The 18,311-nt window shown below is 41.6% G+C and overlaps 1 protein-coding gene across 2 annotated transcripts in view; it reads right to left on the bottom strand.

Annotated features, from left to right (window-relative positions):
• The window catches only part of VIPR1 (vasoactive intestinal peptide receptor 1), a 169,792-nt gene that overhangs the window by 40,274 nt on the left and 111,207 nt on the right, over positions 1-18,311 (bottom strand). For both annotated transcript variants that reach the window (XM_072412988.1, XM_072412989.1), the window contains 2 exons: positions 5,573-5,682; positions 3,192-3,289 (listed from right to left, as the gene is read on the bottom strand). In XM_072412988.1, coding sequence (XP_072269089.1) covers positions 3,192-3,289; positions 5,573-5,682 — 208 coding nt within the window. The remainder of the gene's footprint in view (positions 1-3,191; positions 3,290-5,572; positions 5,683-18,311) is intronic.

Genomic DNA, 18,311 nt, shown 5'->3' with positions numbered 1-18,311 from the left:
CTGCTCAAGCATTATCACCTTGGGCATTTTAATAGGGCTACAAGTGGGCATTTTACCACAAATTACCTAAATATAGTTGACACCAGCAATAAAGCAGCAAGTGGGCAGCATGGTGGCTCAGTGGTTAGCAGCCTTTGCAGTGCTGGGTCCCAGATTTGAATCTCACCCAGGACCCTATCAGCAGGGAGTATGCAGGTTCTCCCCGTGTTTGTGAAGATTTCCTCCGGGTACTCTGGTTTTCCCCCACATTCCAAAAACATGGAGTTAGGTGAATTGGCTTCCCCCAAAAATTGGCCCTAGTCTTTATTAATTACAAATGACTATGGTAGGGACATTAGATTGTGAGCTCCTTTGAGAGACAGCTAGTGGCATGACTATGGACTTTGTACTTGCTGTGTAATATGTTGGTGCTATATAAATACTGTATAATAAAAACAAAAGCGATTGTGGGAAATGCAATGCAAAAAAAACCAAAAAAAACTAGAAGAGCAAAATGTGCTGGGTTTTGTATTATTTTCCCACTATACCTATATGCCCAGTGGAAGAGGCAGTATACCATATTTTGGGCACTTGGAGTTGAAACATTAGGGTAGTCTCTAACCTGCCTCAGCACCAAATGATCCCACGTGGCGCCCGGCAGCTGGCACCTTGCACCGCAGAGCTGGTTTTATAAAGAACCATAATCTGCAGATTTGACAGCAGGCTGCAATGAGTGATACTATACCATTGCCATCCATTCATTCTCTATGGGGGTGCTGGGGGGTAGAAGCTAGCTAGTGGCAGCAGTTCACTGGCATGATGAATTGGTAACCATTCTGCAACCATACTGCCAGCCTAACCATATCCTTAATATAAAAGCAAAAGAGCAGCACAGAAAGAGCCTGGCATAAAAATAATTGCTCAGATTAAAGCTTTAATAAAACAAAATGGTTTTCTGGTCTCCTAATAATGTTACGACTTCTAAGACATCTCATAACACCTTTCTGCATTCATCCGGCCTCAAGCGAGAGCAATTCTTTTCCCAGAGATAAGCAAACAGCACTTAGGGTGCCAACCTGGTAAGAAAAGGTGTCACAGCCGCTGCGATATCGCTAGACACCTTTCAGAACCATTGTCGTGCCGCGCTTTGATATTAGCAGGAGGAACTTGAGAGCGCAGAATGGCGAAAACCAATTATGGGAGAAAAATGATTCTTTTCTTTTTCTTTTTTAGCCCTACAAAGCTCTCTGGCTCAGTTCTTCCTCCACAATTCATTAGCAATAGTTAACGTTGCTGTGAAGGAGGCGGCTGGTTGTCCTTAGCCATCCAACGCCCATTAAATGGAGAAGCGACCGTCAGTCATCGTCTATAATCCTCTTACATGAAGAAGCCGCAGAGGCCACTCCATCACCGCTAATTACTGTCAGCGGACAATTGTGGGATAAGTGACCCAGGTGCGCCATGAACAGCGTGCGGCATCCAATCTCCCTCCATAATCTGCAACGCTAATTAAAAATTCTCATGGTGGGTGAAAGCCAAAACATCCATTGCTGTAAATGACTTTCTTTAACAAGTGTGGGTGTTTATTGGCCAGCAAATATGGGTATTGTATTAGGAGATTTTTCTGCTTTATTTAATTAAAGTAGAACTTTTTTATTTTTCTCTTTTTATTTTTTTTTAAACAGCTTTTAATATAATAAGGCAATGAAAACACATGAGCTTTACGGAGTTCAGTTATCCCTGAAAGTAAAATAAAGAGTGAGTACTAGGGGTGCCGAATTGCCTGGGGTGTGAGTACAGGGGGTACAAAGCAGACTGGGGTGTAACCACAGCATATGCAGAACAAAACTGGGGTGTGACCCCGTGAATACAGAGTAGACCAGTAGTGTGATCACAAGGGGTACAAGGTTGACCAGGTGTGATCACAAGGAGTACAGGGTTGACCAGGTGTGATCACAAGGGGTACGGGGTTGACCAGCACCGGATTGCAGTGGATGCAGAACAGAACGGGGTGTGACCATTGATAGGGCAGGGTAGACCATGGTGTGAGTTCCGGGGGTGCAAAGGAGACCAGGATGTGATGGCCAGGGGTACAAAGAACATCTCGTTTTGACCATAAGGGGTGCAGGGAAAACTTGGGTGTAACTGCAAGGGGAAGAGAGAAGGACAAGATGGCAAGGGGTACAGAGCACATCAGTATGTGGCCATAGGAGGGCAGTGCAGACCTGGGTCTGACCAGAGTGCAAAACAAATGTTGAAACCTTGTGCCCCAAAAAATCAGGTTCATGCACTCACAGAGAGATAAGCCTATTGTGCACCAGGCATATAAATTCAAATAAAGTCATAAAAGAAAAGAATTTTCAGACTCCCCCTGGTTACGTAGAACCTAAACATATTGTCTAAGAAAAGACTGGCGCAAGATATTTTATTATGCCTGGCACAAAATACTTTTCTCCTTTGATGAGCTTGTGAGTCCTGATTTCTTTGGGCCAGAAGCTTTCAACACGTATTAAATCATTTGTTTATGTGCTTATATTTCTTTTATATTCAAAGCCTGTGTCACCAATGCCCAACACCAGTTCAGCCAAAATGTCTCCACCAGGTCCTCCCCTTTGTGGCCCTATTTGGCCCTATAGCTGAGCCATGCTTATAGTGGCAATCTAGCATGTGGACTGGAGCACAGCTGCCTTATGTTGTGTGGTGTTGTCACCACTTCCTCATGACCATCAACTGCTCCAGTGGGTGCTACACGGGGAGTCCCAACCATGGCAGTCCATAGTAAAAGAATGGAGGAGGTAGGGAACAGTTCAGCACCACCTGCTTCGCAATGTTTAAACCCGGGCTTATTAAAATCAAGCACAATGGTTGGGGAAGCTGAGCAACTGCCAGGTGCTAACCACAGGAAGCCACCCCGGCACCGCTATTCCCACCGCTTGTCTGAACAAATGCTGTGCAGTGCCAGGAAGGGCCACGTGGTCAGAATCTCTAGGGCCAGGAGGAACATACTGTAAATGTTTAAGCTGGTGGTCTGCAGTCAGGGAAATCAGGAAAATGTACCGAAGCTGTGACTTTATTCTGTAAATTACAATCTATAATTTCTTTATTAAAATCATTTTATATCTTCATTTATAAAGCAGCAATGCCCAGCCTGGATCTCAGGAGGAACGGCAATTACATGAAGCCATTAGCATAATATATTCCTAACACATTACCTGAAGAGGCAGAGGATGATCATGGCCGCGGTGAGGGAGATCAGCGATAAACTGTGTCCGATCGTGTATCCCGTCTTTATCGCTCCAAAAAATACAGTCTGCCGAGAGTGAAAAACAGCAATTAATGACGTTCATATGAAAAGCTGAAAAGGAATCTGTCTGAACTATTTTGTAAAGGTGCATGATGTAAGGCCGTCATCTTCATCCTTGCACTCAGTGAGCTGGAACATGTACACAAGTTTAGCATTCCAACTTTACCGGTTGCATGCTGGTTCCAGGGCAGTGAGATTTTTTTAATAAGCAAAGCAAGGGTGGAAATGACAGCACCAGGATTGCATCAATATTCCTCTACTGACATTTTCTCTTTACAAAATTGGTATATTCACTGTAATTCTTTTGGCCTTGGGATCTCAGTGCCGCTGCCAGACAGCACAGCCAGGTCAGTGACCTTACATTTCTCCAATGTAGCTAAGCGGTGTAGCTTGGTCATCACCCCCCCTGATTGTGATTAACCAAAGAAGTAGCAGCAGATCATTGCAAGACAACAAAGAGCAGGGCCTTGGCTGGCTCAGAGCGCCTCCCTACTGGTCCAGGTTTGCAGGATCACCCAGCACCATGAAAGTTTATCCTCTCCAACCTTGGAGAGCTTTAATAAATCAAGCCCATTGTGTCTGAGAACATCAGTCTGCAGCTGGGATGGGTTGTAGAGTCTTTAGTTCCTGTAAAGAGAATCTTTCACTATATGAACGAAACCGTAGATTCACTTCCATCGAGAAGTGAATACAGCAAGTTGCTAGGATTAAAATGTTTTTGTACAAACCATCATGTCATTAGTTAATTCTGAGATCAGAGTGTGGATTCGTGGACACCCATTGTGGATCAATGCCCCCTGTATGTCACCCCCTGTCCCCCCATCTGCTACCTAACACAAGGCAGGGTGAAAGGTTCCGGCAGACGGATGACTAATAGCACTTGACTCTGCTTTCACCATAGCCGCTCAACGTTTTAGCCCATCAAGTGGATCTTCGCTAACAAACAGAGTTTTTAAAAGCCGCATTACCCACCGCTGACCTGCACCCGGCCTCTGTTATATAAAGAGCACCAAATTAGCTTTATTAGTGATCAATATTAAACAAAACAACCAGACAGTCAATGAAAAGGGATGAATCTTCAGTTCACAAACATTCATTGAGCCTTTGTTTTTAGCTTGCTGGCAGCTTTGGATTTCTCATTGTGGAGCCTGGCATGTATGGGCAAAGTGGAGAAACTTTGGGGGCTCAATCTGGGGGCATTTGGTGCATTGCATTACGGGATGTTATGTTGCATGTTAGCATGCATTCTTATTATAAATGGACTGTGCAATACAGAAGACAGGAAAAGTATATTTTTTTCTGAAGCACCATATCAGTGCACTGGGGGCACATTTGTAATTTTTTTTTACAACATGCAAAGACACGGGTATTATGGCAAACCAACCCTGTGGTTTAATGATCACATAGATTTGTGGTGTCATCTTGCCCACTTAATTAAAGCTACCAGGAGATAGAAAGGAGTGGGGCAGTGGCAGTCTAGGTATAAATGTTGTGACCTTAGGATAGGAAATAAGTAATTGCAATAATTAAAATATAAAGTATATAAAGTGCAATATATTACATTTCAGTTCTTCTCATGTTAGTTGGTGGACCCCATTTTAAAAAGTGCCACATCCCCATACAATTTTTACTTCTAGCTCCAACATGGACATGAACCACAATTCAACATCCAATATCTATAAAAACATAATTTATTCCACACGTCTGATATGCATACTATTGTCGATTCACAATTATTGCTCTTGATGTGTTTCGCAGTTGCTTCTTCAGCTTCTTCAGAAGAACATGTAATGGAATCTGGACAGGAGGCAGAACATTTTGGCATTCATTTGTTTTATGTGGTAACACCTGTAACTTCCTGGTGAATATTGTGGCCATTCTGTGAATTGTGAGAATGCTGTTGGCTGCCTCTCCTGCCTGGGTACTTACTATACAAACCAATGGAAAGGTTTGAAATGCGATACATTTTTTTTACGCAGTAAATTATTACTGGTGATAATGCATTCCCATTACAAGTTCTTCTGAAGAAGCAAAGGAAGCAACTGCGAAACACGTCAAAAACAATAGCGGAAAATAGAGATGTTATGCTTTTTTATTGTATTTGGAAATGATTATGTTTTTATGGATGTTGGGTGTTGAATCGTGGTGCCTGTAAGGCCATTTTGGAGTTAGAAATAGACAGTTTATGGTTTAGATACACTCTCACTAAAAGGAGCAGCTGCCTGCCTGTAGGCTTTATTTCCTTGATTGAAGTAACAGTGTTGACTATCAGAAAAAAGAAGAATTTACCTGTCCCTTTGTATCTGGCGTGTCATTGGAGAAAAGTCCACAGGCAAAAGCATAAGGTGCTGGGTATATATTTGACCACCCTTCACTGGTGCAGTTTCTTGAAATATTTCCTGAAAAATATAATGTATAAAGAACTTATTTATAAAAGTATTCAGAAACTGCAAATCAAATTGTGGAATGCTTAAGACTGTGTCAGGTTTGCAATGCTTTCTTTGTTAGATAGAGTCACCCCTTATAGTTTCCAGGAGAAAATGCCTTCATTGTTGGGATTACACCTGCCAGGGAACGCCCACACCTCCAGATCCGGCCTTTAAGGTTGATATGTACATAACTCCCCCCATGAGGAGTACACAGGTGGGATGCTTTATTATTTCCATAAAAATATGTTCAGCCCCCTTCTGGACCCTCCAACCAACCATGCCCTTTCCTCCAGATCCAGTGTACAAGCTATATTGATATTTGTATAACTCCTCCCATGAGGAGTACAGTGTACTCAGCACCCCTCCCATCAGCCTTTATCTGCCTGCATTGCATAAAGACGCACGAAGACCCATTGAGGACTATTCTAGGGCTAAAATAAGCATTCAATTAAAATATTTTTTTAGCAAGTTCAGGGGGGAAAAAGTCAAAATATATATATATAAATTATTAAATTTCAGCTTTAAGTAAACTAATGCCGCATTCTGCTGGCAGCAAAAGGAGAAAATCAGAACCCAGTCATGGTTATGGCTCAATGGTATTCATTCACATTATGGCCACCATATTGCTTTATTTTCCCTGCTTGTATAATGGTAAACTCCTCTATAATACAAATGATACGTTTTGATGCACGGCGTTCCTTGTGGACCGCAGAATAAATTGCATATTTCTGCTGCACTGCAAAAGATAGTTTTCTTTGCTGAACATCTTAGTTTGTGACCTTGATTTTCAAATGCACTGCTATTCCCCCACAGTGAAGGATCTCACACCAGGCGTCCTCCATTACTGTCACACTTCTAACATATATGACCTGACCTAAAGCGGACCTATCACCAAAATGTTACTTTACATAAAAAGGGCAGATAACCCTTTTGTGTAAAGTAAAAATATATTAATTTTTTTTTACCCCTTTTCTAGAAGTAAAAAAAAAAAAAAAGAAAAAGGAAGCCCCTTCCCTTCTGTCAGAATGAGAGAGCAGAACCTCCTGGGATAGACACGTCACGCATCCCAGGAGGCTTCTGGCTGCTCCTTCCCGATCTCGTAAAAGGGGCTTTTTCTCACGCATGCGCACTCCATTTACAGCAGGCTACATCACCCGATCCCATGTCTATGCAGTGCAAAATCAGGTGACGTAGCCAGAAGAAGGAAGAAGACAAAGGAAGATGGTGGCACCCAGCCCTTCCTCTGCTCTAGGAAGAATTTGGATTACAGGAACCCAATGAGGACAGCACCAGAGGAATTGGGAACTCTGGAAGTAAAGGCAAATATTTTTTTTTTTTTGGTTTAGTTCCACCTCATTAAAGATGTGGCTGCCAGGGCTATCACTATACCAGGGATGTCCAACTCCAGTCCTCGGGGGCGGGATCCACGCACCTTTATCAATACTCTACCAAAAAGCACCAAATGTAGAGTACAGTCACAGTTTACAATCATTCAGAACAAGGTTGTCCATTTGTGACCCACATAGATTGGATTTGGACAGCCCTGTAATATATTCTTTGGAGGGTTATTTGGACAATATTGCATGGCACAAAGCAGAATAGTGCTTGCCTATGATGGCAAAAAGGCACAAAGTAAAACAGTCCATTAGGAAGGAGCAAGTTTCGCCTTTGGGTAAATTGCAAAGAAACCCATAGCGTCCAGGATCAGAGGCTGAAACCTACTATACCCATCATTGGCATGTACAGTGGGCAATGAGACGATAACAGCTGTCATTGTCCAGGACCGGATGAGCTGAGCCATATTACACCAGACATTGGTATAGTTCGGTAAATACAAATTTCAACTTGGAATTTCCAAATCCAAATTCAAGATTTTTGGACAGACCTAACTAGTCCTCTAGTTCCAGACCTAAGTCTACAACAGGACCAGGAAAAAAATTCAGAGAGTCTGTGATATCTGCTAAATACTTTTATCCTTTTACAGTCAAAAATGCAAAAGGCAAAAAGTAGCAACAAACTGTAAACATTTTTATTAAATAGAATTCCATAGAAGACAATAATGTTCTGAAAATGTATATATAATCACACACACCTTAACTCTGCATTTTTGCTAGTACACTTCATGAAAACTGTCTGGAAAAGGATTACAGGGTATGATCACAATTTATATCTAGGATTCGAGCACGGTTTTTCAATTTGCATAACAAAGCAGTGAGAGATATCGGGAAACACACAGATTAACAATCATTGGAGATTTGTGGTTTTTGGATCTCTGTGAACATTCCGTTCTCAGCAATCTACCCGGGGGAGCTCCGCGATGACAGTGTGTTAAAGTGCACTTGTCTTTGGGACCCCCGGGGACTCTTATAGGGATGCCAAAAGGTCAATTATCAGGCACTCTGTATATCTTTATTATGGGGATATTTCACTTAGTTGTGTGCTTGATGTGTGTGTGAGGAACAAAAATGGATAGGGTTAGGCTGTATATGGGGCTGATTTTGGGGTGGGGCAAACTGATCAATTGCCTAGAGCCCTAAACGTCTTCAGAACCCCAACTGGCAACATGTTAGGGATGAAATGAGCTGAAACGCTATGTGCTTAGCCTCCCTTAGCCTCTACATATGGCTGCTGGTGACCTGTGTATAGAACTCCTGGGGCGGACGCTTGTATATGATATATATGGTTGGATTGTGTGTAGTGGGGTCGAGCTGTATGTATGGCTGCTGGGGAAGGGGGTTTTATATAGAACGGCTCAGGTGGTAGACTGTATATAAAATATAGCTGCATTGTGTGTAATGTGTGTATTGCGTGGGTATTACGTTCCAATATGGTCCCCCTAATCAAACAGTGCTGACTTGATATTATATGCTTATATTTTTCTCCTAATATATAATACACAAAGCATTGGCAATCATTACCATATATCAAAATTTCATTAAAATATCAAATACCAACCCTGCCATTGCTTAAATTCTTTCTAATTGCAATTAAAACGATGAATTATGATTATCTCAGCCTAGACAGAAGCATTGGCTGGAGGTAAAGGTGAGTTAGGTGGAAAGGAGGAAAGAGATAATAAAGGGAAGAGGTAAGAAGAAGCGAAGAGAAAAAAAAAGAAAGGATTTTCAGAAAAGAAATCTCAGATGAAGGAGAGAGAAGTGCTGCATGAAAGTGATTCCATGTTGGTACATTGGCCCTCTGCACACCATTCAGAAATCATTGGCGTTGATAGCATTGTGTGCCCGGTGTTCCTGTGACCGTGCGGAGGACTTTGAGACAATAGAATCTCCCATTCTCTGATATGATCTGATGACCAGGAGATGACAGTCGCCCATACTGCTTATAACGAGTCCTCATTCTTCATAATCACTTTAATTTGTCACCCAGTGACACGCCGATACCTCTTCTATAGACAACATGCATTGTATGATAACCCCGCTGTTCTCTCTGATAAATGTGGCGCTCTCGCAGCGCTCACCATTCTGTGCTATGACAAGGTGATAAACGGCGCTCCATGACCGCCAGTCTCTGATTTATGCCTATTTCTACTCTGAAGCTATAAAAATTTGCCGCCTGACAGGGAGGCTGTGAAAATGTAATGTCACTAAATTAATCTGGGAATTTGTAGCATTTGTCTTATTCTGCACAGGTCATTTACTGATGTGGAGGCAAAGTGAAAAGAGAACTTCCTAAATTTAAAGCCCAATACTTGCTGCATGCTTGGGAGCACCCTGTCTATAACTGACTGCCAAACATATTGTATTGTAAAAATTGTATTGTATCTGTGCTGTATGTTTGTCATTTTGCAGTCTTTGTCTCTGCATTAATATCTAATACGGTGAGGTTTACAAGTTCTAGAATATGGTTGTCTTTTTTAGTTTGCTAGCTTCAACAAACAACAGACAAAGAAGTTTGTGATCTACATCATTAGAGCAGCCTGGGGGGGGACAACACTTCTGCTCCAAATAATAAATGGAAATATCAGGATTTTATGGGCCCTTGCTCTGCTGGGGTGGTTTCAATGATCCAGGGCAGGATTCAGGGTACAGTAAGCTGGACAGCAATGGGCTATTCACTTAGCATTGTGAATTTTCACCCTTACAAGGGACAATTCACCAAACAAATGAAATAAAGCTCTGCTGACATTACCCATCCAATGTAAAAAATCTTTAATATTTTTTAACATTTCCTTGCAGGTAATTGTTCATTCTTTTAAGTGAATTTTCACCAAATTAGCACAATTGGATCAACTGCTGACGGCATCCTCTTTAGGTTGGGCCCGTGGCCCATGTGCTGCCTCTGGTAAGTTTACTCCCAACGTTTTGCCAATTCAGATATCCAATTGTTGATATGGAAATGGAGGATTAGTGTAGAGACCCCAGAATGGGATTGGTCTTTATGTTGGCTCTGGGGCCCATTGATGTATATGGACAATCTGTCCCCGCTCAGCTCCTGTGTCCTCCTCTCCTTTACCGTCCCCACTTCTGCATCCCTCTCAAATGTTTTTAGGCTGAGTGGGAAGAAGCGGTAGGTGGATGGTGCTCCCCCGGTATTGTGATCTAACCACCAAAACAGAAAAGGTCCGGGTGGTGCCCCTAGCTATGAGGGGCTCGGGAGATGACTACTTCTAATGCTTTATTGTTTCATCTCATCTTCAGTATCTTGTCCCATTCTCCCTTTACTCCTCCATTCAGCTCCTTTATTCTACTTTATTTCAGTTTCTCTGTCCTTTATTTCTCTTCCACTGTTCCTATTATTGTGTCTCCTTCGTACTTCACTGTCTCCATTCCCTTCATTTCTTTGCTGTCCCTACTCAGCTCCTGTGAACCCCCCATGTCTTCATTCTCCCTACTCAGTTTTTATTTCCCACTTCTTCATCATTGTCCCCGCTCATCTTCTATATCCCTACCGTTCCTGCAATTGGCTTGGCTGAGATCAGAACCCCTTATTTGTTGGATACCAGGACTCTATATGTTGGCTACTTTTGGCAAATGTGTCCTTTAAATAATCCAAATCATGATCTGTATCCTAACAGCTGTAGTCTGAAGCAAAGTGATTCAGAAAAGTCATGGTTTAGAAAGGATCAATCCTGCAGCCTTGGCATTATCATCATCATGCCGTACCCATGTTACAGAGGTGGAATCAAGGCCCCGTCAGCTACCAAAAACCAACACTGCTGTGAACAGATGAAGCAGGTCATCTTATCACACAAAGCAAATACAACGAAGAAGAGAAAGACAATCCCCTAAGCTAATCCATTAAACATGGGGCACTGTAATACGTGACAGCTGTACGGTATATGGAACAGCTCCGACAATTGTGGAAGTCTGGCAACGGAGATACATCTCAATTTAAAAAGATAATCTATGAATTGTTGAAATTCTGAGAATCAAAGAATCATAAGAAAATGTCTAAAAATCTACAATATTTTCTTCCTTATTCCCCAGTGAATGTTATACTGTAGGACAAAATAATGGGAACAATTTCTGTTAAAAAGTTTTTTATGAAAAAGTTGTGTTCCACTTTTGTGTCCCAGAAATCACTCCAGCAGAGGTCATTATCTTTCACAGCAGCCCTCTCGAAAGTAGTTTAGAAAAGGCGCATAAAGTGCTTGTTATTTTTAAGGAAGGGTGCTCGTTAATTGCCATCCGCGAGGAAAAAGGGGAATCAGAGAAATGAGTTGACCTATGGGCGTTCTGAAAGAGCACAGCTCTGTGCAGGAATATTAAGTAGTAAGTCTTTGAAGCCTGATTAAAATGTTGAAAGAGTTATTTCCAATGGGGATTTTGTCTTGAAAAAAAGAAAACTGGCACATATTTTGTTTTTCAAAGTGAGCAAAAAAAAGAACAGGTGCAAAAGTTTTGGTGAGTTGGCTCCAGAGGGAAAGTATAACTGTAATGTCTGTCTATCTATCTATCTATCTATCTATCTATCTATCTATCTATCTATCTATCTATCTATCTACCTATCATCCATTGATACTGATAGTGTGATCTTGAATTAATAAGCAGGCATTCATGTTTAAAATACAGAAAATGTGAGAGTATGGGCCTGATTTATTAAAGCTCCCCAAGGCTGGAGACTATACACTTTCATCAGTGAAGCTGGAAGATCCATTAAACCTGGAATTGATTTTTTAAAGTAATTTGCGATTTATTAGCAATGTTTCCAATCCTGGACTAGATACATTCCAAGTTTGCTGGATCACCCAGCTTCACTGATGACAGCGTATCCACTCCAGCCTTGAAGAGCTTTATTATATCAGGCTCTACATGTCTGCCATTAAATAATCCATGAATAAAGCAGAATTTGCAATCCAACAAACATTTTCTGTTATACAGATGGGCTGCCTGCAATGCATCCTAATGCAAGAGTGTGCACCGCTTTGCGCATGCTCCATGGTGCACTGACACACAGGCTCATGCACGCTCATTATTTTGCACTGGCTCCAAGCAGTCCAGAATCCCACTGCTTTATTTCTGAGTAGTTTCAGCTCCTTCCCAGCCTGACCAGCAATCTTGGATACCCTTTGTTTACCTGGCATACATTCCTCGCCTTCCTCTGGATTCTCTTTCTGCTTGTTGCTTGAACCTCTGATCTCCTATTAGTGACCTGACCTGCTTCTCCATACCATTTTTGCACCACATTGCTAACCCAAGCTATCCATTGATATAGTAAATGGCCATTCTGTCTGTTGTCTCTGCACAGGCTTCTGACCTTGTCTGTCTGTGGCTTCTGTTTCTGTTCATCTGTCATTGACTGTCATCTGTGTGGTTTGTGGAGGAATCCTGCAAACCTGAACCAGCCCTGTGGTCAAAACCCAACTATAGCTGCCCCTGTCCACTCCCTCCTGGTGCCCCTGTGCCATATGTCACCACCATCTTGTTCACCTAGGCAGGATAAGCTACCCTCACCACCTTGGGCATCAAGAACATGACCATGTGATAACCTGGAAGACTTAGCTGCAGAGAAGATTTACTAAACGTCAATTTACAATTCTGGCCTCCATGCAATAGAGGTAATTTAATCTAAGCAGCAAATATTTCTATTTGGCCAACATATAAACCTCTGCACATTTCATCCTGGACCTGAGAAGGTGTCAGGGGCTGCATCAGGCAGATATATCAGAGAGGGGCTGATTGTTCTATGATACCACTGCTCTAAATAGAGATTCATTTTCATTCCTATAATTCAGCTGTATAAAAATCACAAGCTTTTAATTTAAGGTCTAAATCTCACCGGCTATCATCTCAGAAACCCAGAGACGCAAAGCGAGGCTTACACTTGTAGAATACTTAATTTTCAAAGATTTCCAGACCTCGGATAAGGAGATCTGTTTTACATTATACGACTCGGCATGGTAATAATTTTTTCCCTGAAGACACTTGTTATTTTGTATTTGTGTTTATAAATTTACTCTGGAGGTCTTTTTTATATAACCCATTTTACAAGTGTTGTTTAAATGGTATCATGTGTTTTTCAGATTAACAAATCTGGTCTGAATTAAATTAAAACGTTCTTTGGAAGGAGAGGAGATGAGATTGAATTCAAAGTATTGTTACCCAACGGTGCATATTACTAAAGAGGCATAAAAAGCAAATAAAGAAAAGCATCAAACATTGGTAATGCTTAAAGAGAAAGGAATACATTTATTGGGTTGCAAACAGGGGAGGGTAGCACATAATTGTTGTAGTAAATAGTTTCACATTATATTACAGGAGTAACGCGTTGCACAGGTTAGAAATCCTTTGATAAAAAGGAGGCTTTGGCAACTTGGGCATGCGCAGAAGGGGCATTTTTCCACCAAAGGGAAGAGACGCCAATCTCACATATGCGCAGTAAGATCGGCTCTCTTTTTTTTCCCTTCACAGCAGCTATGTCACCCAATCTTGTACCTGCGCAGTGCCAGATCAGGTGACGGAAAAAGAAGACCAAAAAAGAAGACGGAATAGAAGACAGGGGCAAAGAGGAATTCCTAAACGACGCAAGACCAGATAGTGGGAATGACCAGCGCCATCGAGGAATCTGTGGGAATAAAGGTAAGTGTAATTTTTTTATTTTTAGTTTACTTTGCTTTAGGCATGCTTGCAATCTAATAGGCTTCTTCCTATTACCTGAATTCAATTCAGTACCAACTATACCACATGTTGATTGAATTTATGATAATACTTAAACTGATGTGTTCTAAATTTTTGAACCCATCAATCAATTGATCCAGACACAATACTCCTTCCTTTTTATTATATTAGATGCTTTTTGCAGTCAGCTATAAACTCCTGAAAAAGTTTTCTAATGAAAGCGAAACGCGTTGAGTAGAGGCAAAATATTACACTGTGAAATCTTGATAGGTGAATAGCCCTTATTAGTTAATGTGTTAATTACCAATATTTTGTGCCTGTGGCTTTAAATGGCATTTAGTTATGATATGTGTACATACATACTTTTATGATGGCTGTGACTGCTTTGTGTATATCTTTTAACCTCCTGGGCGGTTCATTTCTGTCGGGATTTATATGTCTAAAAGCCGTACATTGTCTTTCATGAAAATGTATTTTATAGTATAATATAATAGTATGAGTACAATAGTTTGAAACACAAAATCATGCCAAATTGACATGATTTTGTGTTTCAAACTTTATTATACTTATACTAATATATTGTATGTATTATACTCATACTATTATATTGGCAATGTACCGCTTTTAGACATATAAATCCAGTGTATTGCATTCATTCAGCGATAGCCGCATGAACCAACGCCACTGGGAACTGGGAATGTAAGCGCACTCCCCGGGGAACAGAACAATGAAGAGGACACGGCCAGAGAATGGCAGACACTGGAAGGAATTTATTTCCCTTGGAGAAAATTGTACCAGGAGTTTTTTTGCCTTCCTCTGGATCAACTATTTTCATTGGGTTTTATTTCTTTATGTTTATTTCTTAGAGGTTGAACTTGATGGACCTTATGTCTTTCTTCAACCTGACATACTATGTACCAATGTTCCCTGGATCAGCAGTCTCTGTTATCTTTACTTTAAATCCTTAATCCCCAGTTATTTTCTGTGCTTCTAGAAATCAGCCAGATTTTTCTTATAGCAATCTATAGAACTTGCTGAAACTACTTCCTGAGGGAGCCGATTCCACATTTTCAGGGTATGTGAATGGAAGGCTGATATCTAAGTTTGGGTAATAGTTGGTGACCCTGGATAGCCCTCTATACTTCTGGAAGCTCTGCCAGTGGTAAACATACACATTTCTTGCAGACGGGTACTTAAAAGCCTGCATCTGTTTACCTCGCTTAGTTTATTTTTAGCAATGTTTGGAAGGATAAGTGCCATTTTGCAAAACTTTGAGCTAAAGAAAAAATTCAGTTTTGCTCAGAAAATCCCATGCTGTGTTGCTGAATGAAGCATAATATCTAGATAAATCCTTTTAAGATAAGCAGGTGGATAGGGTTTAGGTCTGACTGCGGTAGATCTTTAATTCATCACTTATTTTTTTTGAATGCAGCTCATTTTTTATTCCCAACTTCTGAATGCCATGTCCTTTCTTTTTCAGCTATATAAACTGATATAGGTAGAGAAGTCCAGCCAGGACTACAAATAACCCCGTCTATAGAGAACAAAGTCTCAGCGTTAATAGAAAATCAATCTCAGTTATCTTTGTCTTCACGCCAAGTTTTCTATCACAGATCTTATTTAAACTAAACTTCAGAAGGAGATAAATGACCTCTAATTATTCATTCATTAAAGCATAATATTAATATACCTTTATGACAGCTAGTATGTATTTGTATGGAAGCATTTATATTATGTTTCTTTAATTTTCTGCACAGTATGAAATGGGGACTTGGGAACCATTATAGATTTATAGGAGAGTGTGTGATTTTAACACTTGCTACACCTGTGATCCAGCGCCAAGTTTCTGCTCCAGCTTGCAGCCAAGTTTCTCCTGGCACTGTGATCAGGAGACAGCTATTCTGATTAGTCCATCCATTAAAGGTTAAGTAATGTGGTGCCTGACATTCCAGCAACCTTTATACCTCCTGAGACCCCATCCTATGACCCAATGCCTCCTTTGATTTCCCCATGTGCTCCATATACCTTTCCAGTTATTGTGACCTTCCTGCCCAACTTTACTTTCAGCCAGCTCTGACCTTTACCCTGTTTCTAAGTTTTCCCGCCATGCTACCTCACTTTAGGGCTTCCTGCACCAGCTGTGCATGAGGGCTGCAACCTGGGAGCCATCCACAGCAAAGTCCATCAACCCTTGTAGATTGCTTTGGTGAATGCCAGGCAGCACCTTTCCCTTTTTTAAGGCTCACAGCCTCCTACAAGCAAATTTACTGATCTTCACCCAAGATAAGGTCCATTCCAGAAATTATGACCCTGATGCATGACTGTTCCTATATAATGTGCACCTTTCCTATACAAACCTACTAATTTCACAGCTATTTAAGGTTGCATGCAGAAACCCTGCACAAACCATATTGCACATTGCTCTCCACCAATCACCAGGCTAACATCAGAGTGGTGATGCCCCTTTGCTGAGCCACAGTAGGTCCTACGAGGGGGTGCTGAGAAGTTCCTGGCTTTGCCCCCTTACAGATGAAATAGAGAAATGAGTGTGGGGGCATATGACAGCCTAATATCTTAGTATGTAACTGTGCAAATATCAGGGCTTTGCGATTCTTAAAACTGTTTTTTCTTTTAGTGAGAAGCTGTGATGGCAGAGACACAAGCAAGTTTCACGTCGTTGGAGTTACGGGCCGTCATGAAGTTTTTGTTTCTCCAGGAAATGTCACTGAAATGTCACAAACACTGGGGGAGAAGTGTCCTTCCTACAGCACTGTCATAACCTGGATATCTCGTTTCAAGACTGGGCATTTCACCGTTGTAGATGAGCCCCGCAGTGCGCGCCCCCCAACCTCAACTGACCCGGCAACCTGCGATGCTGTCCATGAGCTGATTATTGAGGACCGGCGAATATCCGCAAAAAAGATAGCCCAGATACTTGACATCTCACGGGAGCGTGTTGGGTTTGTTATCACCACTATCCTAGACATAGCAAGCTTTCAGCGAAGTGGGTGCCGAAATGTTTGAACAGTGATCAGAAGAAGGAACGAGTTGAAGCATCCAAAGCCGTTTTGGCCAATTTTGAAGCTGCACAGGACTTTTTGGCTAGGTTAGTAACTGAAGATGAATCCTGGCTCCACATCTATGATCCTGAAACCAAGAAACATTAAAAGGAATGGCGCCACAGCGGGTCCCCATGGTCGAACCCAGAAATCGGCCAAAAAAGTAATGGTGTCTGTTTTCTGGGACAAAGACAGTATTCTGTTGGTGGACTACCTACCTCAGGGCTCTAGTATCACCGGACAGTATTATGCTAACCTCCTGGACCAGCTGAAGGAGGCAATTAAGATGAAACGCCGTGGAAAGTTGAGCACAGGGATACTTTTTTTGCAGGACAATGCACCTACGCACACGTCCAATGTTGTGGCTGCCAAATTGAACACCCTGGGTTTCCAATTGGTCCACCATCCCCCCTACTGAACTAACCTGGCCTCTTCATACTATTATCTGTTCCCAAATTTGAAGAAACACCTGAAGGGGCAACGTTTTGAGGACAGTTCTAACGTCAAAGATACTGCTGAGAGCTGGTTTGCGGCCCAACCAAAGGACTTTTATTTGAACGGTCTAGAAAAGCTGCAATTACGCTGTACCAAGCGCACCAGTCTAAGGGGGAATTTGTGGAATAAATGTGTTATTTCATAACTCTGGCTCTGTTCTTTCTGAGCAAAGCCAGGAACTTCTCAGCACCACCTCGTACAACATCCTGTAAGTTGGGGTTTAAGTACAGTTCCACCTTACATCAAGGTTCTTCCCCTCATAGGTGTCCAGTGAGCACAGGTTAAATGTGAGAACTGTGCCAGGTGTAAGAGAAAAGAAGATTGGAAACATCTTGTCCTGGAAGTAGGTGATATCAAAATTTACCTGGAACTTCACGTGAAACTTACGCTTCTAGTGTTTAGGGAAAGCTTAGAACCTGTGGCTTTCATTACTTTCTTCTCAGAGGAAATTTCGGTTATTTCTGTTTCTTAGTTAATATTGGAGTAACTGTCCCTATTGATGCTCCCTCTATTTCTATTCTAAAGGCAAATCCCAAATTTTAGATTTTAGACTTCAAATCTGCAGGGGAAGAAAATCTGCATCTATAGAGCCCACTAAAGATAGAAAATAGATGATATAAAAGATTGGTGGATACAATATACAGTAGAGCAAAGTCTCCTAAATTGTGGTATATGGACCCCCTGGGGGTTTATTGGAACCTAGCAGGGGGTACCCCAAGGGCTGCACATACAATGGTGAACAGTGGAGTCATAGGGGGCAAACAGGAGCTCTGTTGCCTGTGTCCTCTGCTTTTTTTCTTTTTCGTGGCTCTGACATTTATTGTCCAATGTGTCAAAAGTGGGAATAGATTGGGCAAACTTTGGCTTGCCCCACTCCACTGCAAAGAAAAGGAAATCCAAAGATTTGGATAATGCAGTTCGGGAACCATGGAGCTGGAGAGGAGGTGAGATAGATAGATGGATGGAT

Source organism: Pyxicephalus adspersus, chromosome 5, assembly GCF_032062135.1.
Source record: "Pyxicephalus adspersus chromosome 5, UCB_Pads_2.0, whole genome shotgun sequence".
Lineage (NCBI taxonomy): Eukaryota > Metazoa > Chordata > Amphibia > Anura > Pyxicephalidae > Pyxicephalus > Pyxicephalus adspersus.
The sequence above is the reverse complement of the archived record's forward strand: the minus strand, read 5'-3'. Positions and strand labels throughout refer to the sequence as shown.